General features: G+C 38.2%; 3 protein-coding genes across 3 annotated transcripts in view; all 3 read left to right on the top strand.

The window, feature by feature from the left end:
- The first annotated feature begins 147 nt into the window (after window positions 1-147).
- Window positions 148-6,633, top strand: LOC112157147 (TBC1 domain family member 24). Its single transcript, XM_036213465.1, has 11 exons — window positions 148-969; window positions 1,093-1,295; window positions 1,392-1,647; window positions 1,771-1,887; window positions 3,246-3,662; window positions 3,765-4,004; window positions 4,085-4,240; window positions 4,687-4,750; window positions 4,858-4,956; window positions 5,278-5,551; window positions 5,767-6,633. Exons 1-11 carry the CDS (start codon window positions 770-772, stop codon window positions 5,940-5,942), a joined length of 2,202 nt encoding a protein of 733 aa, XP_036069358.1. The 5' UTR covers window positions 148-769; the 3' UTR covers window positions 5,943-6,633.
- A 781-nt stretch (window positions 6,634-7,414) lies between these two features.
- On the top strand, window positions 7,415-23,367 carry cfap52 (cilia and flagella associated protein 52). Its single transcript, XM_024289725.1, has 14 exons — window positions 7,415-7,475; window positions 7,646-7,845; window positions 9,169-9,305; window positions 9,381-9,509; window positions 9,630-9,723; window positions 10,590-10,706; window positions 10,799-10,899; window positions 11,000-11,170; window positions 11,700-11,848; window positions 12,206-12,351; window positions 14,073-14,224; window positions 14,678-14,780; window positions 22,165-22,276; window positions 23,056-23,367. The coding sequence occupies exons 1-14, from the start codon at window positions 7,415-7,417 to the stop codon at window positions 23,235-23,237; spliced, it is 1,854 nt and encodes a 617-aa protein (XP_024145493.1). The 3' UTR covers window positions 23,238-23,367.
- A 1,626-nt stretch (window positions 23,368-24,993) lies between these two features.
- usp43a (ubiquitin specific peptidase 43a) overlaps window positions 24,994-27,992 on the top strand; it is a 147,147-nt gene continuing 144,148 nt past the window's right edge. Inside the window, exon 1 of the mRNA XM_024289726.2 lies at window positions 24,994-26,078. Coding sequence (XP_024145494.1) covers window positions 25,485-26,078 — 594 coding nt within the window. The 5' untranslated portion in view covers window positions 24,994-25,484. The remainder of the gene's footprint in view (window positions 26,079-27,992) is intronic.

The raw sequence follows: 27,992 nt of genomic DNA, 5'->3' as shown, positions 1-27,992 counted from the left end.
CCAAGAATTTTACTCAAAGACTTCTACTGTAAAACTCTGTCAGATACTGTGGCCTATTTTCATGCTCATCTGTTTATATCCACCTCTGAATTTCTCAGAGTAAACTGAGACGTCAGAACAACAGCATGTCTCGATCATGAGTGTTTTTAAAGTTCACACCTGTAGGACCCACAAGAGAGGTACGTGGTTGTAGAGGTTTTATGTTTCATAGCCAAACAGTGGGTCGTGTTTGAGTAAAAACACACGTGTTGTGTAAAGACAACTGAGGTCGGAAGACTTCTTGGAATACAGCAGTTTGACATTTGAATTCATACACATGACAATTTCGTAGAATTAAGAAAACGGAAAATAAAGTAGGTCTCACCTGTTTTTGTTTTTGTTTTTTAAACAAACTTTTCAGAGCAAAAGTTCACATCTTAATCTGTTTTATAATGACTAAATGAAAGAGCAAATGTTTATGAGTAATTTGGGTAAAAACATTTTAAATGTTCCCTACTGGTTTACACAGTTTGTAGAGTTTTAATGGCTTTTTGTTTTGTTGTTGTTTTTGTGATGGAGGTGACACTAAATGTGTCCACTGTCTTCTCAGAAGCAGAAGTGAGGGTTACCAAAGGTAAACCAGAACAAAGTCGTCACTCAGTCACGTGACGGCAGGCTGCAGATTCATATAAAGCCCTGATCCTCCGAACGAGCATCTGGTAACTTGAGACATTTCATCTTGGAATTCTTGGTGTTTTTTTGTTTTTTTTCTGTCCTAACAAGACTTGAGATGATTCAAGTTTCAAGGACACCAGAGTTCTCCAACTTTGGAAGCATGAATTCATTTTCTCACATTTCCACCGGTCAAGACTTTGGCTCAATGGCAACGGGCAGAAGACAAAGATCACGCTCACAATATGACTCAGAGGAGAGTAAAAGCATTGAATCGCAGACGCAGACAGAGGAAATCAGTCTAAGACCTCGCTCCAGGTTGGTTTTCCTCTGCAACTTCTACTTTCTTGTATTCTAATGATCTGTATTTACCTGTGGTTAACCATTTATTACAAGTGCATCTTCGTCATCTTAAATGATTAATGTAACACCTTTCTGTAGGTCATTTTACAGTTTTGAGATGTCAGAACGGTCTGCAGACAACAGCATGGAAAGCTTTTTAAGGTCCAGTCCTCTGAGGCAGAAAGCAAACACAGTGTTTAAGAGTCTGGCACCAAAGAAGGAAGAAAAGTCTGGAGTTCAGGTCACTTCACGGGGAAAAAAGTCCAAACTGAAGAAGCATTCTCACTCTAGCGAGCTCAATGGTAATGAGAGAATGCACATCATTGAACACATCTCTAAAATAAGCCAATTTTTATTTTTATTTTTAACCAATATTTCGTGTTTGCATGTCTTCCCAGGCAGCAAAAGCAGTGCCAAACCGATGATCACCATCTCAGAGTTGGACAGTTGGGACATCTGCTCGAGTTCTGGGATGAAGTATGGACAGTTTGTGGACTGGGAGAAGATTGATCCTGAATCTGCAAGTAAATACCAGGAGATCCTCAAAAGCGAACATAAAGAACTAAAAGCTATGGGCCGACAGGGATTCTTTGCCATGCCACACACGCTGAGAGCCAAAGCTTACTATCACATCATCCACTGCTTCACTTGCAGGTGAGACTGTTACATCAGTCACCACACCTTTGCAAACAATCACTATAGACACTGTGAGCTTACAGATCCCGTTATAAATTTGCAACTTTAAATAATTAAAGAGTGGACTGATATTTTCTGCAGCAAAGCTGAAGCTCCAGACAGAGAAGTCTACTACGAATTGGCCAAGAAGCTTTTTGGCGAGCAGAAACTCAGCAACCATCCGGTCCCAGAGTACATGGAAGATGGAGACATACCGAGGTACCTGCAACCATTAAAAATGTTCTCTTTTCTTTTCATAGATATAAAATGAACAAACTTTTTGAATTTTCTTGTCTTTGCCTTCTGGAACACAACCGGCCAGTTTCTCATTTCCATGTATTTGTGCTACTAGCGGCATCCAGAATATTCAAAGCATTTCTCAGAGTATTATTTAACTTCCATTGACTAACTACGTACACACCGGGCATGAGACCAGGCAAAATTAGCATGGTGAACTCTCTGGACAAGCAGGGAGGGGCTTCTTCTTCTTTTTTGTTTTGCTAATGTTTACTAGCTTGTGTCCATCACTTACACTTGGAAGAGGCTTGGTGTAAAATGTCAAATTTCGGTGCAAATCTTGCTCCAGGATTTTCTTTCACAGCTCTAATCCGATAAATGAAAGACTTGGTGTTATAAACCGTATATCTGAATTTCTGCTTCATGATCACTTTTCAAACATGTTTTGAAAAGGATGCTACTCATACGTTGCTACCAAATCCGATTGGTCAAAGTTTGATCTGGTTTAACTTGCAATGCCCGTTCAGTGGCCGCGTGTTTGTACGTAGACCCCGAAAACAGTCGTAGAAACGTGCATCATTAGGCGTGAACTTGAGAGTTCTGAACTAAGAAGTGTGAAACACACGTTTGGATAGACCTTTCATGTACACATTTGAATTTACGTTGCTAAGGGTGATGTGAACGTTGGTTACAGGAAAAGCTCCTAGAGTTGAGTTAGCTAACACTGAGCTGCAGGTTGTTGAGTTGCCAAACACAAAGCAATCACACTAGCTGTGTTTCCATTGACTATAAAATCACATTCAATTTTCCATACTAAATTTGTCAAATGAAAACACCACAATTACGCAAAAAACTTGCACTTATTGAAAAAAGTTTCTGCGCTTAATTGAGGTTGTTTTTGAGGTGTATTGACATTGACATATTTCACAAAACTGCTCTGGACACACTTTTTTCGAATTAAAGTGACCAACAATTGGATACCAGCATGCACAACTAGAGGTCCCACAGCACCTCGGCTCATCAAAAGTTGAACGTGTCATGCGGAATTGCATCCAAAGCTCCTCTGTAAAATCACCAACCACCATTTCTGATGAAATAACAGCATAAACCCTAAAAATTATTACCTGGATTCAACCTGGTTCAATATATTATTTATCTTGTGTTAAATCCTACACATTTTTTCTGCAAGAAATGTTGGGCATGGCCTTAAGTCTCAGAAAAAAAGCTTCTTGGTGGATTTGCGTTTTGTTATTCGGAGTCATAGAAATGTTATTTAATGATTATTCTTCAGTGTTTACGATTCTCTGATCAAGTCTTTTACTGTTTGCTATTTTTTCCAGATACTGTCTCAACAAAGCAGGTCTGAACTCTGTCAAAAAGATCCTTCTGTGCATCGGGAACTACTTTCCAGAGATGAACTACTGCCCCATCCTCCCAGCCTTGGTGTCGGTCATGCTCCACTTTAGCGAGGACGAAGCAGAGTGCTTCTACAGCGTGTCGCGGCTCATCTGCTACAAAGACACCAACAAGCGTTACATCGACCAGACCTTCCTCACCTACCGCGCCTCCTGCATGACATTCGGGGACATTGCCAATAGATGTTGCAAAGGCATTCGTAAGCTGATTGCCAGCTCTCACCAGAACCTTTTTGAGTTCTACTCTGACTGGATCATGTGGATATTTGCTGACCTTCCATTCACATATGCCATCAGAGTTCTGGATGTCTACTTACTGGAGGGCTACAAGGTTCTTTACAGGTTTGTATTTTCTCTAGAAGTTTGTTAAAATTAATTTAATTTTGGAAAAACCATTATGTTTGCAAAAAAAATAAAAATAAGCATTTAAATTGTTCCTCGTAGAGTGGCTTTGGCTCTATTGGATCTCTACAAAGTATCTGTCTCCTCTCGAGTGGCTGATGTGGAGGACTTCCGAACAGACATGAAAAGTTTTGTTCAGAGCGTGGCTCGCTACTGCACAGTTGAGAAGCTTCTGGAAAGAGCCTTCATGATTCCAATGGCCACCAGGGCCGAGCTCAACCTTCTCTTTAATGCCAACAAGGACTCACTCATCCAGAAAGGTGTCAGCAAACACCAAAAGAGGTAGGTTCACATTTTCAATCCAGATTTGGAATTTTTTGAATCACGTTTTTCTATAATATCACATTTTTATGCTTCTATAGACAAACAGTGGAGACAGAGGATTTCACCAACTTCTTCTCCAGTATTGTTACGAAAGTAGAGATGAGAGTCATCTGGGCCTGGATTCCTGAGCGATTTGCTCTTTTCAGCCCCGTTCGGCTGTTCAGTACAGCTGAGCATGAAAGAAGTCTTGCTTCGTAAGTAACTTTTATGATCTTTATTAATCATTGGAGCATACAGTACACACAGAGGCTGCATTGAACCTTCAGTTTCATTGCGATCATAGATTAAGTTATCCTGGATCATTGTCTACTAAACATAATTCTGATGCTTGTAAAAGTCAGTGAGGAAGAGGAGCATATTTGCACCATCAACACGTTTGTGTTGTGTGGAAAAATCAGCTCATTAACAGAGACAGAAAACTCCAGGTTTATGTTTTCCTATTCCAATAAATGCCTCAAGAAGCTAAAGGTAGTTTCAATATACAAGTTTGAATTCCAATCTTTTAGTTCAAACTTATTGTTTGCATCATTAAATTATAGAAGTGTATAGTTTAAAAGCCTAAAACTAAGACATTTAGAGACACAGCTTAAATTAATCAGTTCATGGGAAACATGTTCATATATTTTCTTCACTCATTTAGGTTATATTCACATGTGGAAGGACATGAACCAGTTGTCCTGATAATCAAAACGATGGACGAAGAGGTAACAGTCAATTCTACTTTTAAAATGATTGATTGTGTGTGTGTTTTAATTAAAAAAAATCTAATTGAAGATTTGAGTTTCTAAATGTAGTTTATGTCATTTCTCAGGTGTTTGGGGCGTTCTTGTCAACAGATGTGAGTGAAAGAAACAAACACAACACTCAGACGCCGATGTACTTTGGAACTGGAGAGTGTTTTGTGTTTACGGTGAGCTTCATATAATACCTTCTGCACTCTAAATGCAAACATGGTAAACATATAAGGGTCACCCTTTTTGGTAAACAAACACCAAGAGGGAAATCCCCAATATCTTTGTATTTTATTATGTAGTTTAGCTTTTAAAGCATCTGTGCCCAGTTTAATAGAAACACACTTTCATTTGAATGGTGTACCACAAGGGTCATCTTTAGAACCACAACAGTTTGGCTCATAGAAACAGAATACGGCATTAAAACTGATTTCAACCTAGTTGATGAAGATTTATTACTACTACTAAATTAATCCCCAAAAATCTGCTGACTCTTTCAGCTTCGTCCCAGCATGGAGCGCTACCAAAGAGCCATGGTCAACATTTTGACAAGAATAGCTTCTCCTCGGCAGATGACCTGTGTCTCTCCTCAGATGTCAGGTTTTGGTAGCTCACAGATGAGCAGCCCAACTGGGATCCACCAAAATCCCAGCAACCTGAACATGCTGTGCTCTACTTCACTGGAGAACTCCCTGACTGCCAAAGAACCCAAGAGACCAAAAGATCAACATGCGTCCATGTTCATCGCAGGAAATGACAGGCAGCTCATTATTGGTACGTTGTGAGTTGATTGGAGAGTGTGGTACCTTTGAAGAACAATGACTCTGGTATGAAACTTACAGATCCATTCAAAGATAGATAGATTCACTTACACTTGCAGGGGGGAAAAAAGCAACGTCTTTTGTGTCCTTCCGTGTTCTTCCGTGACAACATGTTTGGACGTGTTTTGTTGAGTTGATGCTATAACACTGTGCGTGTTGTCTTTACAGGTGGGGATGGAGGCCATGCCCTGTGCTTGGAAGGAGACTTGGAGGGTGGCTGCACGGAGCCGTGTGACACATTCATGAGCAACCCGCTCTGCAAGGGAAATTTCCAGATCCAGTCCTTGGAGGTTTGGGGCATCCAGAACTCTGTTTGTTCGTCTCCCAGTCCTCCGCCTCATTAGAGAAACGTGCAGTTTCACAGCTGTTTTTCTCCACACTCAAGTTTGTTTTTTATGTAAATTATTGTAACTTGATGCTGTTTTGAAATGCACTCTCTGATGAAATGTAGATTAATTCTTAATTTTCTAGGAAGCCGTGTGACTTGCTGCTTTTGCTGCATTAATATAGTATTTTTTTAACCATTTTTTCCTTTGGTTTTATCTTTATCATTTACACATGCTTCATTGTAGACAAAAAATGAGTTTTGGACAACAAACAATACTTTTGGTTAAATCACTTCATGTTTTAGGTACAAAGATATCTGCTATGCTTCTAAGTTGTTGCTCCAATAAATACCAATACTAGCTTAAATGTGTGCAATATGTATCACATTTATTATTAATGTGAAGTTGGCTATTTGTTGAGAAAAAATATCCACAAAAATGAAAGCCAAAACCTAAAAAGAAATTCAGCTTTGGAAAAGTTCTTAGATTTTTCATTGTCTGCATTTATTAAAAAAAAAATGACAGTTGTAGTTTTCTGTGTTTTCTAGGAGAGCAAATCTTTCAATAAAACATGATGAAACAGCAGACCTAAAACAAAAAAAAAGCCTTTCAACACAAGCAATATGCTATATTTAGTTTGTCACTTGTGGAAAATAAAATTGTTCTTTTGTACTGAAGTGTCTTGATAAAAAATAAAAGGATATAAATACATTTCAAGCATTTGGCCTCCTCTTTTGTAAGGAAAAGTTACAGAGTCACAGAAAATTATTTTAGAGCTAAAAAAAGAAACCTTTCACTTCACAAGGATTGATCACCAGAATCTGTAGTTTTGTCTCTGCAGTTTCATTTAATCTACATTAAATAAGATTTTTTTTTTCTTTGCAAAAGCTAATTTGCACATCTGCTTGTTGAGATTACCATGTGCTCAGTATAAATTGAGTTTCCTAAGATAAATAACATTATTTTATCAATCAATGCTGGGTAACATTCATTACAAATCTGCATATGCTTGAAGCTTTGTTAATTTTATAGAATTCCATTTTATTAACATAAAGTGTCTGATGTGTGTTCCTCCTCTGTGGCTTTCTATTTATCATTTTTAAAAATACAGCTAGCTTGGCTGCTACACAGGACAATTTAAAAGCAATGCAAGTTTAACACAAATTATAAAATTAAAAATGTAATTTTTAATTCTCTCTAGCTTGTTACGGAAAACAAAGAGCTGAATAACTTTGTTTAAGTTGATATAGCCTACTAGCTGCACTTGCAAAATGTCCGATTTTCTTCTGAGCTCATGAAGGCAGCAAAGACCACGCGCCAAATCGGTTGCTAAGTAACAGTTTGTTTGGCGGCTTCCGCTGAGAAGTAAACTTGGGCACTAACTTTTTTAAAACCTAAAAAGGTCTGCACTAAAGGAAGTTGTGTGTTACTTGTTCGTTTTATTGCTAGTTTGTTTTAGTCTTAAATCTTGGTGTGAGTGTTTTCACCTGATGGCGACCACAACTCCCAGCATTCCTCAGCTGGAGCTGGAAGCTGCCATTGGATTTAACGGTAAGTTTGAAAATTAGAACGAAAACTTTTCTTTTTTTTGCAACACAAACCAAATTTTTTCTTTGTTTTAAAAACATATTAAATTAATTAATTTTCTACCTCTAAAGGTCACAGGGGAGACAGTTTGCCATGATATTTGTGTCTGCCTTGTATGCTGCATGTGTTGTCAGGCCGTGTTCCCTGTGGCCTGAGAGTCCATCCAGACCAACAACATCTCATCTATCCTCTGGGATGCACTGTGATTCTGAAGAGCATCCGTGATGACAAACAGGAGTTCCTGCACGGACACACCAACAACGTGTGCTGCATCTCTGTGTCCAAAAGTGGAACCTACATTGCCTCTGGACAAATCACCTTTTGGGGATTTAAGGTATAAATTTCTGTGATTCATCTCTAGTTTTTACTCAGAGACTTTAAAATACAAACCAAAATTATGTCATTCACAAGCCCCCTGCTCTGCTTCATTCCGATGAATCCACTTGGACAAATAGATCCACGTATGTCCCTTTTTCCTCGTCTGAGCTGGCTTCCATGTCAAAACTTTATGGATAACTCCAAGATTATATTGATTAGCTTGGGATTGTGAGGGGTGTTAACAAAGGAATAATGGGATATTAGTGTAGGCTTACTCCCCGCCAATAGTCCCGCCCACAACTCAGAGACAAATTTCTAATGAACTCCTGCTGCTCTGCAGAAACTGTCCTAGAAAGCAACACAATCATAATTAAAATGTTGGAGTAGAACTATGCCATGTAAGATGCACACAACATGAGTGTGCTTTACTGGTTTTTACTCTAACCTTTTTTTTTTTTTTTACTTTTCTGAAAATTTTATGCTTTTGTTTGTAAAGTTCATGAATAAAATCCTTTTTTTTTGCTTTTCAAAAAACAAAATAGTTGAAACAAGTTAGAAAATAGTGAAGTTGATTTAATTCACTGGTGTCCCAGAACAATGACCCGGATGCAAGATGGTTCAGGCTAAATTAGGAACATATAATTTAACAACAAAAAGTTCCCCTTGAAGTGGGAAAAAAAACCCTTAAAAGTCTTACTCAGATAGTCTTGTACAAGCGTTCCCAGTGCTCGAGCGACAGTAGTTATCTGAGTTTAGATGGGACTGTTGGAGCAGAGCAACCCCGCCCCCCTTCCCTTTTCTGTTATGGAGCAGAGCAGGCAGTTTGTGGTCTGCCCGGAGTATTTTCTATGTCACAGTTAAGCTCTTTTTCAAATGGTTGTTCAGCATCCCCTCCTGATCCAAGTCGATTTGAATAAACAAATACTCTGAAATGCAATTTTAAGCTCAATTTTCTGCCACAAAACATGTTAAAAACCCCTAAAACACAATTTTAATTGGAGTAGGTCTTCAACAAACACTGGAAACTAGCAGATAGTCCTCAGTCTGTGTAAAAGACTCCCTGACGTTAGCAGATTCCATCAGAACGCATCAACCCAGAGGACTCAAACTGTAAAGCTGAAATACTACACTAATAATTCATTGAAGTGCAGGCAGCCGTGAACCCCTGCATGGAGAACTATAGGTGAGTGGGTGGTACCCTCCAGGAGAAGCACAGAAAACAGAGGAGATGAGAAACAAAAAGCAACCCCGACAGATAAACTGTGTCAACTGATCAAAGGGTCTCTGGAAAACAGTGCTATTCCTGGTGTTTTTTTTTTTTGTTTTTGTTTTTTTCCAGGCAACAGTTTTTATCTGGAACTATGCACAAAGATCTGTCCACGCTGAGCTGAATCTTCACAAGGTCAAGGTTGAATCTCTGGCCTTTTCTCCCAACGACAAATACTTGGTATCCTTAGGAGGTCAAGACGATGACAGGTACAGTAGACATCTGATTTTGCCAGACTTCATGCTATGTAACTGGATTGACAGTATGAGCATCTGTGTCCTCAGCATTGTTGTTTGGGACATTGAGACCAAACAGGCCATCTGCTGGAGCACGGCATCGTCTCGAATCGCCGGGCCCTGCCTCGTAGTGCAATACTCAAACACAAATGATAACATATTTGTTTCTGCTGGGAGGTGAGTGAATCATCTCAGCAGTTTTATATATGATTCATTCACCTTTACATGTGTTGTATTTTTCTAAATCTGTAATCCAAAGTCACTTGTCACTTCTGTCATTTGTTGTGTTTTGGGCAGTGGAACAATACGAGTTTGGGAATTGGACAACAGAAATATTAGATTCACAGATTGTAAAATAGGAAAACTTCAGAGGAATGTCAAATGTGTGGAGGTATGAAGAACACATTTTTTTCTCCTTATTCAGCAGTTTTATTGTTTTGAAGTAGGACTAAATTCTGATGCTTTGACAGTTTTTCATGCCACAAAATAACAAAAACAGTGTGACAAAAACTTATTTAGTCAGCCAGCAATTGTGCAAGTTCTCCCACTTAAAAAGACGAGATAGGCCTGTAACTGATTTTAACGAACTTATTTGTAACTTATGGTGGATAATAAGTATTTAGTCAATAACAAAAGGTCGACTAAATCCTTGCTATATACCATGTGTTGGCAGTGACAGCAGTCAAACGTTTTCTGCAAGTTTTCACAAACTGTTGCTGGTATTTTGGCCTATTCCTCCATGCAGATCTCCTCTAGATCAGTGATGCTTTGAAGCTGAACATGGATGTTCAACCTCCAAAGATTTTCTACGGGGTTGAGATCTGGAGACTGGCTAGGCCACTCCAGGACCTTGAACTGCTTCTTACGAAGCCACTCTTTTGTTACCAGGCAACGTGTTTGGGATCATTGTCATTGCTTCTATATAGATGACCAAATGCTTAATTTCCACCACAATTTACAAAAAATCATTTAAAAATCAGACAATATGATTTCCTGGATTTTTCTTCTAATTTTGTCTCTCATAGTTGAGGTATATCTATGATGAAAATACCAGGCCTCTCTCATATTTTTAAGTGGGAGAACTCACACAATTGGTGGTTGACTAAATACTTTTTTTTACTCCACTGTAATTTCCTGCTTAATCATTCAACAAACTTTCAACTATCAGATGTATTTTAGTTGTTGTAACACGCAGCAGCAAATATTCATGATAGACCAAATTTGCTGAAACTTGTCTGGATCTGTCACACCTCTCAGATCTCAAAAGACGATCAATTCATTTTCTGTGGAACAACCACTGGAGACTTCCTCAAAATCAACCTCAGAACTGGACTTCTGAGTGACTGTGGTCCAGTTAAAGCAAAACACAACCTTGTAAGTACACACACCATATGTTAAAACTCCAAAAGAGAAGATAAACCAAGAAAAAAGAAAAACATATTCCTGTTTGTGGATTTTTGGCACAGGGTGTTGTTGCTCTCAAAGTGCTGGAATCTGGGGACCTCCTCGTGGGTTCTGGATCTGGAGTCTTATCTTTGTGCTCCAAAACAAACTTTAAAACTCTTAGGTGAGTCCAGTGTTTTTATCATTTTTTTGCATCTTTCCAAAACGTACCTCTTCAACTCCAAGGAGAACCATTGCTAAACTTGGCATTCCTTTACCTATAGGAGGATCCAGCTGGAGAAAGAAGTGACTTCCATCACGGTCAAAGACACAGAACAGAAGTTCTATGCTGGCACAGAAGCTGGCTGTATTTTCCGCATCAGCTTTAATGACTTTGAAGCTGAACTGGTTTACACCAGCCACTGCGGTGCTGTGAAAGACGTGGTCATGCCTTTGTAAGTGGCAGGAACTCACGCTGATAAAGTCAGAAAACATCTGTTCATTCATCAATGCTACAAATGGAACAGCAGCCAGATTCACAAAAGCATCTGGCCTTGATTAGTGTTTAAAGCAAATAGAACATCTAAAAAATGGCTTGCCTAAAATGGTTAGTCAGAGGTGTCTCAAAGCTGAAACCTTATTTTTGTTTTTCTTTTTTTCTTGTTGCCATATTACAAAAAAGAACTAAGAGAACTAATGATGCTCTTTTCCTTTGATTTTTGTGCTCACTTGCTGGAGATTTTCACTGTTAATAATGGTTCTAGAACATGCAATGCCTCATTGTGCTCACTAGAGGGAGCCATACGCATGATCCATTCATCACGATAAAGAATCGTGGAGAAAGTGTCTGTACCTTGAATAAATGTAATGTTTAAAAGTCTTAAAACACTTAAGAAAAAATAAATAATTTACCCATTTGAATAAGTTGTTTTCCATTTTTACATTATTGCAACATCATAACTCTGTTTATATTGTGTGTATTAGTGGAACATCTGAACTATTTGCAACCTGCTCTGATGACGACATCCGACTGTGGCGCATAGACAAACCCAAAGAGCTTCTCCGCATCAGTGTCCCTAAAGCAACCTGCAATGCCCTGGACTTCATGCTTGACGGGCGCAGCCTCATTAGTGGTAAGAAAAATTACAGAAGAATGACAAAGATTTTTTTGGTTTTAAATCAGTTTCAATCAAACTTATTCTGTGTGGAATTCTGCCCATGGGGCTGCACAGTGATGTGGTGGTTGGCACTGTCGCTTTGCAGCAAGCTCTCTGTGTGGAGCTTGGACGTTCTCTCTATGCATTCCTTCAGTAGTTCAAAAACAGGTTTGATAGGTTGATTGGTGAGTCCAAACTGTTCATCTGGACAGGGTGTGTCCCTGTGATGGTAGCTTGGATAGGCTCCAGCATCCTCCATCACCCTGCACAGGACTAAGCTGGAATGAAATATGAATGAAAGTTATTTTTCTACTCAAGTTTTATTTTTTTTAGCTTGGAGCAACTGTACGATTCGTGTTAATGGTCCTGAAAGTGGACGACCAATGATCATAATCAACGACGCACACAAGATGGGGGTAACAGCCGTCGCCGGCACCAGAGACTGCAAAAGGATTGTCAGTGGAGGGGGGGATGGAGAGGTAGGGAAAGAGCTTCAAAATCCTTAGACTCAATGTGATGATTAGTAAGAAGTAAGAAGTCTCTTGATATGTTTGTTGTTGTTTTTTGTCACTTTTGGTTTCTGTCACAAAACTTAAACATATTTATGATTTCTATCATTCTATCGGTGAGATCATTTGAAAGGTGATATTTATTGACCTAAATGTGTCATACTGGACTCCTAAATCCATTTCTATGGTGATGATGTCATGTTTTACTGTTTAAAGTCAGTTTTTAGTGTTCAGAAGGACCTTTTTTTTTAATCTCTCTTTAGTGCGGCACTGAATTTTTATTGAAATATATTTTTGCTTTTGCTTTTTTGACTCATATGGTTTTTGTTCATTTTTTCAATCTAATATTTTACAAAATCTGTGACTCCTTTAAATATGAATGTATATCTGCGTTAAAGATGGCAAAAGCAGTAAAAATAGATTTTATTCTGCCCTGTTGTCTTTATACTCTTGTAACCACGTGTCTAAATAACACTGTAGCTGGATTCTAATATTAGCCATTAACCAGTTCTCATAGAATGACTCATTTTCTCATATTTTTCCAAGTGCAAAACCAGACATCTGTGAATTATAGACCCAAAACTGACCTTAAATATGTCATCAAGGAAAATGTGCTCTAAATAAGTCAGGAGTTATTATTTATAAATAATTTAGGACTTTTTATTGGATACAACATATAAAGCGTTTTTTCATTTTTGCCTATTTTTACACTTGAGTTCTTCATCACGATCCTCAGAATTTCTTATTTCTTGTGTGAGTCATAAAAATGATGTCTGACCTCAGATTGTTAAAAAAAGATTATTCTCTATATTTGTGTGTGAATTCAGCAAAAGAAAAAAGTTGAGAATCACACTCGCTCTTTCTTTGGTGGCCCTAAATGTCTCACCCATAAGGACATCTTATTTCCCCTTAAGATATTTTTTAATTATATTTAATTTAGGGTGTTATTTCTTTCAATATATTCATCATTTTAATTGATCGCAGTACTCTTAAAACTGTTTGCCAGACATTTATGGTTATTGAATATGTAAACACTTGCACATTTTGAATTAAATAGGAGATAATCGTGGTAGTAAAAGAGATCTTTAATGTTTTTATTTTTTTCTTAAATCTTACAAACAAAAATGGCATTTCCATGTGTTTGCAGACAATAGCCTGAGTAGATGGTGCAACTCCTGGTGCACCACCAGATCCACATTTTCCAGACTGTGTTGATTTGTGTGTTATTTTTATGTCCCTGCAAAACCAAGAGAAATGCTGCAAAATCATGATCTTGTGGACTGAGATGATGATGCTTGATGTAACACACAAATGGGCAGTATTACAGAGAAGTGTTCTAAATTAAACTGGTAAAAGGTTACACATGGTGGATAAAATGTAGATACAGTAAAGTAAGAAAAATAACATTTTCTTTCTTATTTTGACATAAAGGTCAAACGAGATCTTGCAGGTTTTATGCCATTCAATTACTTTTATAAGATTTCATTTGGATGCTGTTTGAGTCCACTGGGAAAAGCAGAAATATAATAGCAGATCTTCAACAATCTGTAGTGCCAAATAGTGAGACGTAAAAACAGCACAATCTATAAATCAGTCAATAAAACACAGACTCACTTAAAGTTGTATTTGATTCCTATTCTGAGTAGGGCCTAAAGTTGGATGTAAAGATAAAAAGTGTTGGATGTTTGCAGGTGCGTGTTTGGGAGCTGCTGCCACATGGCTCTCGGTTGGTGGAGGGCATGAAAAAGCACAAAGCCACCGTCTCCAGTGTCAAAATCAAGTCTACCGACGAAGAGTGTGTCAGTGTCGGCGTTGATGGAGTCTGCGTTATCTGGGACTTAGAGTAAGTAGTTCATCAGTCATGGAGGGAAATAGTTCATTTTGAGTTAAAACTGCAAACTTTTGAAACAGTAAAGAAATATTCTGAAATGCTTATTTTTTTTTATTCATGTTCTCCATCATGAGAAAAAGGCCTTAATAATATGTTAAGAACACCCCAAATTTTTTTATCCTAGAGCAGGGGTATTCAAATCCAGGCATCGAGGGCCGGTGTCCTACATGTTTTCCAACCAACCTTCCATTGAAGCTCCTTATTGGCTAAACATACCTGATCCTGGAAATTAGCAGCCAATAAGGAGCTTCAATGGAAGGTTGGTTGGAAAACATGTAGGACACCGGCCCTCGAGGCCTGGATTTGAATACCCCTGTCCTAGAGGGTCGTCCAAACGTGATCAGTGTCTTATGTGTTTATTTCAAAGCTTTTCCACATCTGTGAAACTTATTTCACTTTCTGTAGGCGGTTCGTCAGCCTTCAGGTGATGATCGCAAACACGATGTTTCGGGCGGTGTGCTATCACCCAGAGGAGCACCTGATCATCACCAGTGGAACCGACAAAAAGGTAGATGCCACCCCAATTAAAGTAGTGTTAAAGGTGTTTGTTTAGCACCCCGGTACAACATTGTAATGTTCAGAATCAATCAGGATTTAAAGAGAAACCTTCTTGGCATTCACAGCCGCCCAAACATGCTGTTACTCACTGTGATCTCCACTTAGTGAGCATGACAGAGAAATCTTGCTCCTCTGATGAGGAGAGAGTCCAGTGAAAACCAAACAAAAAGACACACAGCGGCGTATCCAATCTGAATTGCTTGCAGTTTGTTTCTCAGCGCAGCATAATTAAGCCATTGTGCGAGCTGCTAGTGACTGTGGCAGGAGCACGCCCTCTGTTTAGTGGGGGATTTTGCTTAACTGCTGATTTCCATCGGGTCGGAAGTTCACCGTGACAAAACGCCGCCTTGATTGTGCACTTTACCCACAACCCTTGAACTTGGCCACACGCTAGCCCCATATTGCTGCCGGCCCTGCATGCTGGGAGGTGAGGACAAGTTGTGCTGATGAACACAGCAGAGAGCGAGTGAAAAGAAGGTATTCAAAGAAGGTGGTGGTGGTGGAGGGGGGGAGCTGTGGCGCTCGTGCCTTCCTGCGGATGTGCCTGTACCACCCAAGTGCCAGCCAGATCCACCATCTGCTCATCCTAGAACACAGCCTCTCTGTTCAAGACAGCGACGGCGTCTCTTTCTTTTCCTTGTGCCCAAACCCCTCTACACGGAGCAGCCTGCCTCTGAAGAAATGAAAAATAACATAGATTGAGGAGAAGGAAGGCAGCCAAGAGGATAAAATGTGGTGTCAGGCAGGGTCAGGTAGAGTTTATCTTAATGAGACGATGCTAAAAATAGCAACAGTTCTAAAAATGGAAAAAATAATGGAATATTTTCATGGGACAAACAGAAATAGCTCCTAAATTAAGAAGTCTCCTTTTTTTATTGATTCTTTTTTAGCAAAATCTTTAGCTGTAATATTATTTATTAGCAAAATATACACCAAAAAAAGTGAAACGTTGGATCAATGAACAAGTTCTGTGATTTGTTATATTTAAAGTGATTTATTTGTGTCAAATTACATTTTTGAGTTAATGGTTTAACTCTATTTATGTTTTTTTTTGGCCATTAAAAATGATTTAAGAAAAGTAGCTTTTAAATAATACAATACAGTATTGAATTACAACATTGTCTATCGCTCCAAGTTCTTTTCAAAATAAAAGACACTCCATGTCAATTAAAGTTCTCCTGCTGCATTAGAGTAACTTCAGAGTAAAATGCAAGAGAGTCAAACATGATGTTTTTTTTATCATTAGGATTTTGATGCATCATTATTCTCATTTTATTACCAAATAAAAGCAACACTGAGGTAGAATCCAATTATTAAAACAAAAATCAAACAATTAAAAATAAACTGAGCTTTTTATTCTCATTTTTAAAGATGTAAGGCACCAAACACATAATTCTCAATCATTTTTAATTGTTTTAATCTGCATTTGTTTTTGTAACTTTAACCACTTCAGTGTAATTTAACAAACCATAACCACAATTTAACAGAAAAATATACATTTGAAGAATATTTCTACAGAATGTCTATGACAGTAAATTACACTTTTTGTCTTTATTTTGCTTTGTGGTTTGACACATTAAAAACTGAAACAGAAACGGCAAAACTTAAATTGATTATTTATGTGAATCCTTAGCATTTTTCTTTAAAGCTATAAAGCCACAATAAAGAGATAAAAGAGCCACAAGAGGCTCTGGAGTCACAGTTTGCTAGTTTAACTCAATTCAAGAATGTAGTTTGATACAAACTAATCATTTTAAACATAAATTTTGTTAATTGATTCACTGTTTCACTTTTTCCAGTGTGTGTGTGTGATCGATTGGTCAAAATCTGAATTTACCAAATTTCTGATTGAGATTGTATCCCCCCCTTTAATCTCCTAAAAATCCAGTTTGAATCAAATAAACATATTTTATAGTAATTTATGTTTGTTATACCAAGCAGCAGTGGATGCAGTTTGTTTATATGCATACAAACAAATCAAAAACTTGGATGTGAAGCTTCTTCTTTAATCAGCGATAATTGATATTTTTTGAATTCATTGATATTAGCATTATTATGTATGACATAGCCTCCTTAACAAAATGGATGCTCTATTTTTAAATAAATAAAACTGTCTTGAAACCTAATATTAAGGAAGAAGCATAATAATAAGGCAAACCATATCGCACATAAGGTAAAAACATTTGCTTTAACAATGAACTATGAGGCTGTACTTTGACATACTTTTTTAGACAATAAAAATATGACTTGTAATGTTGTTTATAAAGAAGGTAAAATAAAACATATTTCTCTAAACAATCTACTTTGGGAAAACCAACAGTAGCAATACAGTATGTTTAGGACCTAGTAGCCTGAGAAATAAATGTTACGTTCTTTATTATACCCAAGTGTCTTAGAATCACTTGTAAGTCCACTTGTGTGCCAGCTACACTTGTCTGGAACTGGGTCATGGAAGAGGACAATGATCCCTCGCATTCGTGGGTGAAAGCGAAGCTAAGGAAAAAGGTGTGGCTATGACCATGTCAAAGTCCAGACCACAACCCCACTAAAATCTAGGATGAGCCACAAATAGAGCTGGAGATAAACAAATGCTCTTTATGCTGCTAAAGGTGGTTCCAAAAACAACTGAAAGTTTTGCAGCAAAACAACCTGTTGATGCTCAGCTGAGGACAAAAAAAACAAGATCTCTGTTTAAATTATTTAATATTGTGAAAAAATTTTACTGTTTTTTTTATATACATTGCTGGCCCAAAAATACTTAATATGACCTCTTGTTCTTTTAAAGTCATATAATACATATGTTTTTTCTAAAAATCAAAAAGCAAACCTTCCCCTGAAGTAAAGGTATCCTTACATTGCGGGAAATTATTTTGGGGCATTTTTAAGTTTTTGAGGATCAAAGCAGCAACCAGTCTGTGGTGTCTGAGAGGAAAAGGAATCCCTTTGTGGAATCTGTAAGATTATGTCTCTCACTTCCTTTTCGTTTCACCTTTTTTTGTAAATCTGAAGCCTGAAAAAAAACTCTATTGCTCTCAGGTGGAAAAAACTTTGTGTCAAAACTGACTCTTCTTGCTGATGAATTCCCATACCGTTTTAAATCTTCAATAAATGTGTGTTTGTTTTGTCCTGATGATAAAATGTTTCTAGCATTTTTACCTTGGTGACATGCAGTACTTGACATGAGTCTTTGAAGGGAAAGCAGAGGCTGCAGTTCTGGATTACATTTGGAAGATAATGAAACTCAGCCCAGTGTTTCAGGGCTCTTTGTATCTGCTGGGACCTTTTACATTTACTAAATAAGCTTAAGATAGACAAGGATATGGGCTCTTTTAAAAACAAATATTACTATTGTTTTTCTAACAGTTTGTCCCACCTCCAGTTTGCTTTATTAATGCTAAGATACTTTTTGTGTCCATTAAATACACAAACTTATTTGTTTTATGATCAATTTTAGGAGCTATCACACATATCTTAAATTGGCATGAAAAATTGACATAATAGTAAACAAATATGCAAAAATCTGCCTGACGACAGCAGAAAATGAACTTATTGAGTAATTGGGAATTCATTGTAGTTTTAATTAAGGTTTCCCCATATCAACGCTAAACCAATCTGATATATTTTAGACCTCACTGCCAGAAATTCATTTCCTGGTGGCCTTTGCGGTGGCTGCGGGCCAGCCTCCCAGGCTGAGACAGTCTGAGCGCGCTCAGATCGGCCAAGGTGGGGGTCTCTGAAATGAGATGAAAAAGAAGGGAGAGGTCAGGACTGTGGCAGCAACAAAGGAGGAGAAAATGATCAGCAGAAGATTATTACAGTGGCTTTCATCATGTTGCCAGAAACCGATAAGTGTGCATAAACATATCGATGGCACAAACCACTTCACATCCCTCAGTGTGGAGATGGGCCTGTCGCACTGATGGCTTTCATGACACATTGTTGGCGATCGCGGCAGAGCAGATACAAGGGAAGGAATGTCTGTGTTTAACAGCTTGCTCTTTATTTGACCTCAAGACAACCCAAAACAATTCGACAGTTTTTATTTTAAGTTTCTTTCTTTATTTAATGATAGAGGTTTATGAGTTACAACAAAAAAGGAAACATATCTGTAAACTCAGTGCTCTAAATAATGAACAAAAATGATCACACAACAGAAACAGGTTATTTAACACAAATCTTTGGATAAAAGGGGAGCGGGAGGAAGCCTGTGCTCATTAATTCTCCCCCAAGTGATCCTGCTTTCTATTTAGCACATTTAGTTATACTTTAATGTTGATAATAATCATGAATTCCATCATCATCACCTAGAACAAGACCAAAAAGCTGAAACTACAAAACAAACCGAATAATGAATAACAACGGATTTGTATTTAATAACATTACATTAGACTTTAATACTTTATCTTTGAAATGTTAATTCTCTATATCTTACTTCAAGTTGTTGTGTATTTGGATAATGTTTTAAACACTCTTACAACACTAAATAGAACACAACATTAGTTAATTTTGAATCTATTTTTTTTCATTCTTGTTGCCATTTCCCATTTTAAGCATTAAATAAGTTCTCTGTGTTTTATAGTTAAGTTGTCATCAGATTAATATGTGATCTAGGATTTTTCGACAATAAATATGTCAGTTTGTTTGTTAATTTTGATCCCAAAAAGTAAGTGTGCAACTGACACTGTAAATCAATCTTTATTGTTTTTAAAGAAAATCAAGTGTATTAGTTAAACTTATAGCAATTCTATCAAATCTCTGTGGAGAAATTCATTATAATAAGACAGTTGCATCATAAATAGAATTCTATAATATGTTTTTTTATGTTTTGCTTTGTTCAAGAACTATTTTTTTAATATGATTTAGTTTTGAATGAAGTTACTTAAGTTATTCGTCCCCAATTTATACTTCATGGAAATTTGAATCGCCCCAATCCCAGAAAAATGTGGGACAACTTGATGACATTATTCACAGTTGGAATTTTACCCCTGTAGTGCAGTCACATGCCTTTACGCCAGTTAACCTATACAGTTGTTGTTTGAATTGGAATATATGATGGCAGAGCAAACTGGATCCAGAAATTTTAGTCTTTTTAACACTGCTGATGATGCAAACTTAATTGAAGAAGTTTGGAAGAAGTGGGAGTACAGAGACACAGAGAGAGAGAAGTCAACACCTAGAAGAGAATCAAGCAAGTCACTGGAAAGACACCCAGTGACTTAATACCAAGATGTAGAACAGAGAAAAATATAGTTGAAATGTTGTTTTCTACGCAGTAAAACAAATAAAAAACATAGGGGGACACATTTTTAAAATGCTTATTCCTTCTTTTGCACTCATTTCTATAAGAACTGAATAGTCATGTTGCCTCACGTTTCTATTTTTGGTTTGACAACAGTCGATATCATTTTAAGTGCAGTCGAATTAGCATATCTGTTTTACGTGCAGCTAAATAGCCTCTGAACCTTTTAATAGTGCCAAGGGACTGAGATGAGTGTTGAAGCATCACTTCACCTTCAGTAGAGTTTCATCAAAACATGACTTGAAAGGTTGGTTTTAAAGATCAAAACACTTCTTTCCATGTGAGTTTTTAATCTGTTTCTCCTTGAAACTAACAAAAATGGACCAACTTTTTTTTTTTTTTAATGGGGCAATATGATGTATCTGGTGCTATAAATAACTTCAGCTGGCAAGTGGCTTGTTTGTGTTACTTGCTGCTTTGACAGCTGTTAAGCTCCATGGATGATTAAATCTCATTTAGATTGGCAAACAAGGTTTCAATAAGTGGGTGTGACAAGCTGAAATGAATGCAACAATATTCTCAACTCATTTCCATACAGAGTGGGATTAATGAAGCACTGAATCCTAATAAGGCCTACAGACTTTTAATATGTCTTCTAATTACACTCCTCAATTAATATACATTGTCAAAACATGCAAAATATTTTAATTATATCACATTTATCAATGTTGATTGTGTGTTCCGGATCGCAGGAACTTCACTACTAAATGTGCACAGAGCGTTTTTAAATCCCCGTGCTGTATTTGACTTTAACTTGTGTTGCAACTTTTACAAAACCAAAGCTTTGTTTACTTGTAAAAACAAGTGAGCCATGCCTGCCCCAGTTTAGTTGCACTTTCTCGTCAAAAAGTAACTCTGGAGGTACAGAAGTTTGATGTTTTCTTCCTAGAAAACAGACGGAGCAAAGACAGCTTCCAGCTGTGTTTTCTGACACGGCTTTCCGCAACCATTTGATGCCTGTCAGCAGAAGCTAAGGGGGAAGCGCTCACGAGCGTGGCATGTAGTGAGAGGAAGCCATAAACAAATATTTTATTATGTTCCACTCAGTATCAATATACTGTCTGCAGATAAGCACGAAAGCTTAACACCTGCTTGAGTAAACAAAAAGCAGCAGCATAATAATGCTATGATATATCTGTCTCCATTATGCAGCAAAGACCCCCCCCCCCATTCACTGGAACACGGAGAAAGACATCAGTTTACTCAGAAAATAACAAGTCAAAGCTCAAACATGACATACTAAAGAAAATTAACAATAAACCACTTAAGTCTCAGTTTTTGGACTAATTTCACATCAAAGATTCATTATTTCAAACTTAACGTTTTTGTGCACAATATTTAAAGACCCACTCCAATAAAGATTGTCTTTTTTGTGTTGTCTTGTAGCATTTTCCTCATAGTAGAGGACCTATATAAAATAATTTACAATTAAAACTGCATTTCTGAGTATTTCTTAACTGAAATGGTGTTGGATCAGAAAACCTGATGCTTGAAAATGCTCAGACTGATGATGCAACTACTGAAATGGGCGTGCCAAAGTCTCCTCTCGCTTAAGTGTGTGAGACAAGATGAACGTTCAACTCTTGCGATTCTGGCTCAAAACTGTACGACTAGATTGATCCAATATTGATTGTTGTTATCTTTGCTCCGCTAATGTTAGCTTGAGGAAGGTCTGGTCTGTATGGCGCCCTAGGCGAAATGTGATTTCTGCCCCCCATCTGCCCACATACACAAATATCACTGGAAGCAAAAAAGAAAAACTGTACCTGCCTGGAATATGTTAAAATTAGTAGTTATTTAATAATAATCACTTAAAAAAATTGCATAACAACACTGTGCCCCAGCTGGGATGTGAACCCTGGCCTTTGCAATGGAAGCCATGAAAACCACTGTATAACATCTAGTATTTGTCTTCCACCATGGTAGATCTTTTGACAGGCATCTCCAGTGTTTACGGTTTAAAGATTTGTTTAAGGGTTTAAAAAGAAAGAAAAAAAAAAAACTAGATTTCTCTGTGATTCTTCTTGATTCCCAGGTCACGTACTGGGACGTGTACGACGGTTCCATCATCCGAAATCTGGAAGGCTCCCTGTCCGGCCCCATCAACGCCATGCACATCACGAAGGACGGCAGTCATTTTGTGACGGGTATGGCTCCTCACACACCTTAAACTCGTTTGTATTACGCCATATCTCTGCCATCACATTGGAAGGTGTTTACAGCCTTTTACTGTTTGCACATTTTCTTACCTTACATCAGGGGCGTCCAAACTTTGGGCTACATTTGGTGTGGTGAAAATATGAGAGGACCAACCATTCAGTCAGCATGTTTTGAACCCCTATAAAAACACTAAATTCAAATGAACTATGTAATGAACATTTTATTGCAATAGGATACTTTTCATTTCATAACATAAACCGGAAATACATCCAAATACTAGGGCTTGGTATTAATTATAATTTCTAGAAAGGATTTTAATCCCCAGAGCCCGGATCGATTCCATTACGATTTTTTTCAATTCTTCAATTCAATTCAATTTTAAGCTTAAACATTTACACACATTTGTTTAGAAACACATTAATAATTACTATATGATTTGAATATATTTATATTAATTAGAGAGATTACACATACTGTAAAATGTATTAGTGAAATAATGAGATTATTAATAGCATACAGTGTTACATGGATTATGCTGCTTTATTCCATGTTATGAAATTCTAATTAAAATGTTATTCTGAAGCTACACTTTCATGGAGCCTTTTAGAATAAGAGTAGTCATTGTATCATTTTCCATGAGGATGTTTTAATCTCATAAATCATGAAGTGCGTCCAATTTCATCAAAACCACCTTTTTTTTTTTAGCTCCTATTGTCAGCCCGAAATGTCCTTTAAGTTCTCTTTTATTTCTCATTTTCTTCGTCAGGTGGAGATGACAAGCTGGTGAAAGTGTGGACCTTCATGGAAGGCTTGGTCACCCACGTGGGGACTGCCCACGGCGGCAGCATCACCAGTTTGAAGATCTGCTCTAACAATCGCATTCTCGTCAGCACCAGCGCAGATGGAGGCATCCTGCGATGGAAGTTCCCTCATCCTCCCAAACTGTAAAGCGTTCTTCAAACCTGCAGAGAAAAGCAGAAGCCTTCGTTCAAACGCAAATTCAGTTCTAAATGTTTTCATTTTTTGTTGTTTTCTTTCAATTTAATTAATAAACTCATTTATATCTTTGCTTCTAAAATGTCCTGTCAGTGCTTTCAAAAAGTGAGTCATTTTGTAATTTATTAAAAACGATTTGATTTTTATAAAACTATACATATGCTAAATTGTTAGTTGAATCCATTTACATCAATCATATAAAATAATCTTTCACAGTACTGCCCCTGAAACATAAATATGGAAAACATGATCTGTTTGGAGCAGAAAACATTATTAAACCTAAAAAAAAAACTAATGATGTTGGCCTCCAATGGAAAAAAAAAGGAAAAAAAAAACACATTTTAGAGCTATGCTGTAAAACTTTAATAAACCAAGTCACGACTCCCCTAAAAACTGTATGCATTTGGTATGCTGGTGGAGCATATTGTTAAATTACAATAAAAAAAAGGACTAAATAAAAGCAGAACCTAATAACTATCTATTTCACTGACTCCACACACCTGGTCTTTTGAAATAAAATCTTTAGCGCTGGTGAGCTGTGAAATTACAATCATTTATTTCTTGGATAAAAAAAAAAAAAAAAAAAAAGCCCAAAATTGTCTAATCGTCCATTCAAGAGAAAGTAAAACTGCAAATATCTGCTTGGTTTATTGGTATGCCAGCCTTCATTTTGTGTGAGTGTAGGAGAAGCAGCAATGGTTACAACGTAATGACATACTATAAACTCAAGTTTCAGTTTTAAAGTTTTAAGGTAGTTGAAGACCTCAACTGGGGAAGTTCTTTAATTTCTAAATGCAAAATAAATAAATTGTATGTATTTGCTGTTAAAATAATTACATTGTTTTGTTTCACTGCAGGTTTTTGGACAAACTTAAGGGTGTAGGAAAAAAATTGATTTGATGAAATATCGCGATGTTTTATTTGTCAATACTGATAACAATTTAAAATACTGCAAATATATATATATTTATGTGTATATATATTTACAAGAAACAGAGACGCACACACGCACACACACACCCCCACACACACGTATTCGCTTTTCTCCTTCAGAATCTACTGGAATTACGTTGACGTGCTAACGGGCGAAAAGTTACAGCAAATCAAAGAACATAATTACTGGAGCTCTGGTGTTAAAGGATTAATTGAAGGCTAGCTTTGAAGCTACGATCACACCGCCATTGCGTTTAAGCGACTATTTCCAGTGAAACATCTATGGAAATGCGTTCAAAACTCACGTTCATCCATCACTACGCACTGTTTGGGTTCTACCTACAAAACACGTCCATTGAACATGCTGAAATGTAAAATGTAAAAAATGTAAAATACAATTTTTTCTGCTTCAGAATCCACTGGAATTACATAAATTATGTAGTTCGAAAAACGCGTTTTATTTTGCTGTTGCACAAATTTCCCCGTTGTTAAAGGGTTAAATTTGTGTGACCAACAACAGGATTTTTCCTTGGACGCACTTAAAATATGTGCAGGCAATGCAGCAATCTGCATCTTGGCTGCATGTATCACCTGTAACAAAAGTGAATTTCCGTACATTTTTGTGAATGACAGCCATATTTTGTTGGTGCCATTTGTTTTTTGAGCGCACCGGCTTGCCATACAAATCCAGGTTTTCACAAGTCATAACCCCAGCTTCCTTGAACATCATCGAGGTTTTCTTTGGAAGCTGGAAAACCCAACATGAAGTGATGCAATGCTCCTACAGGGGGCAGCTCCAAGCTGCACTGATTGACACCTGCGCAAACTTCCTTGTTCCTGCTGAGCAAACTGGACGCACAAAGTTTATGTGGAATTGGCCAGTACTATACAGTGGTTCCATGTGAACGCGCTCGTGCGGCAGTGGAGCAACAATAAGCCGTGGTTCCATAGAGGAGGGGAGAGGAGGTTGGGAAGAAGAGCGGCGTTTGGAGGAGTCAAAGCCCGCCTGGCGCGCGCTCTGGCACGGAGAGCCTCTGATGAGGAAGTGAGGAAGAGGAGGGAGTGCTTTCAGGGAAAATGACAGGGAAAACAGCACTTGGGATTGAAATGGGACATGCAGTAGTGATCATGTGCCCTCTCAGCAGCAGGTCTGAGGTTTGGTGAAGCCGAGGAGGAGGGGTAGACGGCAGGCAGGCAGGCAGACAGGTGCACTCCTCAGTCCCTTTCATTTGTTCCTCCTCCTCGGTCCAGGGAAGTGACTGAGCCATGGAGACCCGCAAAGACAGCAAGGCGAGAAAACAGCCCATGAAAGCCAAGACCTCCAAGCGGAAGGAGAATAAATACAAAAGTGGCCGCTTCACCCGGAGGAAATCGCTGCGATCATTCGGGAATTTCATGGGCCGGATCCTGAAAACTTTGGGCAGTTTGGCGCACGCCGACAACGCGGAACAGCGGGACGCGGACGACGACGATGGGGGATTCGGACCCAGCACTTCGGGCCACCTGAAGAGCGACTTTCCCGCGAAAAAGAACTCCGTGGGCTCCTCCGCGCACGGCTCGGTGAGAGAGAGGCTGTCGTGGTGCTACGGCGACAAGACGCCGGGCGTGCTGGGGCTGAAGAACCACGGCAACACCTGCTTCATGAACGCCGTGGTGCAGTGTCTGAGCAACACGGACCTGCTGGCGGAGTACCTCGGCTTGGAGCAATACAAATCGGACATCTGCCAGGGGAAGGTGAGCGGGGAGGAGAGGGGAGAGGAGGCGCACGCCGTCAGGGGAGAGGTGACCGAGCAGCTGGCGGCGCTGGTCCGCGCGCTCTGGACGCTGGAGTACACGCCGCAGCTCTCCGTGGACTTCAAGGTGAGCATTCACTGTCAGATGTTCTGCTGTCCTATCCTGTGCCAGTCCCCAGCCCGGGTACAGTACAGGATAGTTTCAGGAAGGGCATCCGGTGTAAAACTATTCCAAAGTTGAGCAACTCCACATCATGCTGTTTGTAGGCTGTGCAAAAAACGTCAGTAGAGACTAATACTGCCACAAACGATTATTTTAATAGTCGACTAATCATAGATTATTTTTTATGAGTAGTCGACTAATCGGGTCATGCACAAACTGGATGTAAAACACACATATTAGCTTTAAACTAACTAAAAACTATATATATAGCATTACCTGCAATAATGCTAGTGTAATGTCAGCTGAATTTGGCTGCTGAAGATGCTAGTGCTGATAGCAAGATGCTGAAATTGATAGCTAAAAATCCTGAAGTTGATAGCTGAAATCAATGAAGCTAATAGCTAAAAACACTGAAGCTGAAAGTCAGCTAAAATATTAGCTAAATGCCAAATTATCCTAAAAAGCAGAAAAATTAATGAATGAATAAATAAAATAGGTTAGCCAAAACAGCTTAAATCATGGCTAAACTTCAAAATAGCCCCCCAAAACTGAAAAAAGCCAAAATTGGCCAAAACAACTAGCATTTAAATATTAGCCTAACTCCAAAACAGCCTAAAAAACAAACAAACTAAAAAAAAAAAACTTAAATAAGCCAAAGAAGCTGGGAAGTAGCTAAAATATTAGCTAAACTCCATAATAGCCTAAAAGCTAAACAATTCTAAATTCGCCAAAACAGATAGCATTTAAATATTAGCCTAACTCAAAAACAACCTAAAACAACAACAAAAAACCCCCAAAATTAGCCAAAAAAGCTAGCCTGCAGCTGAAATATTATTTAAACTCCAAAATAGTAAAAAAAAAAACCTTAATAAATGCCAAAATAGTCCAAAAAGCTAGCATAATGCCATTAGAATTTCAACTTTACAACACTCCGATCCATATAATATAAATTATCAACTAATTGTGACAGCCCTAGTAGAGACACACCTCTACAGGAAGTGCTGCGTCACAAACACCTGATAGAAACCAAAGGTCACCTGAGGTCACTGATTCTCATTACAAAGAGTGTAGATCAAATCATATGTACAGGTGTCAGTGTGTGCAAGTGCATGTCGAGGGGGTAAAGTTGAGAAAAAGTTTGGGTGGAAGCATTCTGGTTGAGAGGTCAGCAACAACCTGCATGTCCTGTTTCCACGCAAGCCCAGATCCACAGGGATAAAACCTTTTAAGCTCCTGAAACAAAAACAACCCAGTAGTAGTTTTTTTTATGTTTGTGATCTGGTTACTGATTACTCAACCTGCTTGATGAGTTTGACTCATCTGCTGCGGCATTTGGAGCAGTTTGTCTGCATTCCTGGACTTCCTTGGCTGATGTGAAGGGAGACAAGAGCCTCAACCTTGTATAAACTCCTCCATGCTTAGAGCTGCAGGAATGTTCTTGCAGCTGCACTGGCAACTAAATCTAAAACTTCTAGTGGTGTAGCAATTAAGTGAATCAATTTATTCAGGTTTGTCTGTCACTAGACTCACAGGGATGCTTCAAAATGTGCCTTGGCGGCCACTGACCGATGTCAACTTTTAGAGAAAAATCGTCCAGTCGCTGTCAAATTCAAACATTTTCGTGAAACCTCCCTGGTCATATTCAGGCTTGTAAAAATGCGACTACTGCCTCCAGATTACAAATGTCATTTCAGCCACCTGGTGAATTAGCTGAAAAACTTTCATCTTGCTGAGGGGTGGTATTGTGGGACATGGGGTCAAAGCGTTCTAATCCTATGATACCACCAGATCAACCTGTCTGAGGCAAGTCGATGATCAAATCCACCTATGCCATTATAAAATAATGATAAAAAAACATTGATTCAAATTAATATTGGA

Source organism: Oryzias melastigma, linkage group LG1 (assembly GCF_002922805.2).
Source record: "Oryzias melastigma strain HK-1 linkage group LG1, ASM292280v2, whole genome shotgun sequence".
Taxonomy (NCBI): domain Eukaryota; kingdom Metazoa; phylum Chordata; class Actinopteri; order Beloniformes; family Adrianichthyidae; genus Oryzias; species Oryzias melastigma.
Note: the sequence above shows the minus strand (reverse complement) of the source record. Positions and strands in the feature narration are given on the sequence as shown.

Bases quoted from the DNA above. Each gene is read 5' to 3' on its own strand.
- LOC112157147 (XM_036213465.1), top strand. From the start codon at position 770: ATGATTCAAGTTTCAAGGACACCAGAGTTCTCCAACTTTGGAAGCATG. The intron at 1,888-3,245 runs GTACCTGCAACC...TATTTTTTCCAG, and splicing joins GAAGATGGAGACATACCGAG to ATACTGTCTCAACAAAGCAG. The intron at 4,005-4,084 runs GTAGGTTCACAT...ATGCTTCTATAG, and splicing joins GTCAGCAAACACCAAAAGAG to ACAAACAGTGGAGACAGAGG.
- cfap52 (XM_024289725.1), top strand. From the start codon at position 7,415: ATGGCGACCACAACTCCCAGCATTCCTCAGCTGGAGCTGGAAGCTGCC. The intron at 10,900-10,999 runs GTGAGTCCAGTG...CTTTACCTATAG, and splicing joins ACAAACTTTAAAACTCTTAG to GAGGATCCAGCTGGAGAAAG. The intron at 11,171-11,699 runs GTAAGTGGCAGG...TGTGTGTATTAG, and splicing joins AAAGACGTGGTCATGCCTTT to TGGAACATCTGAACTATTTG.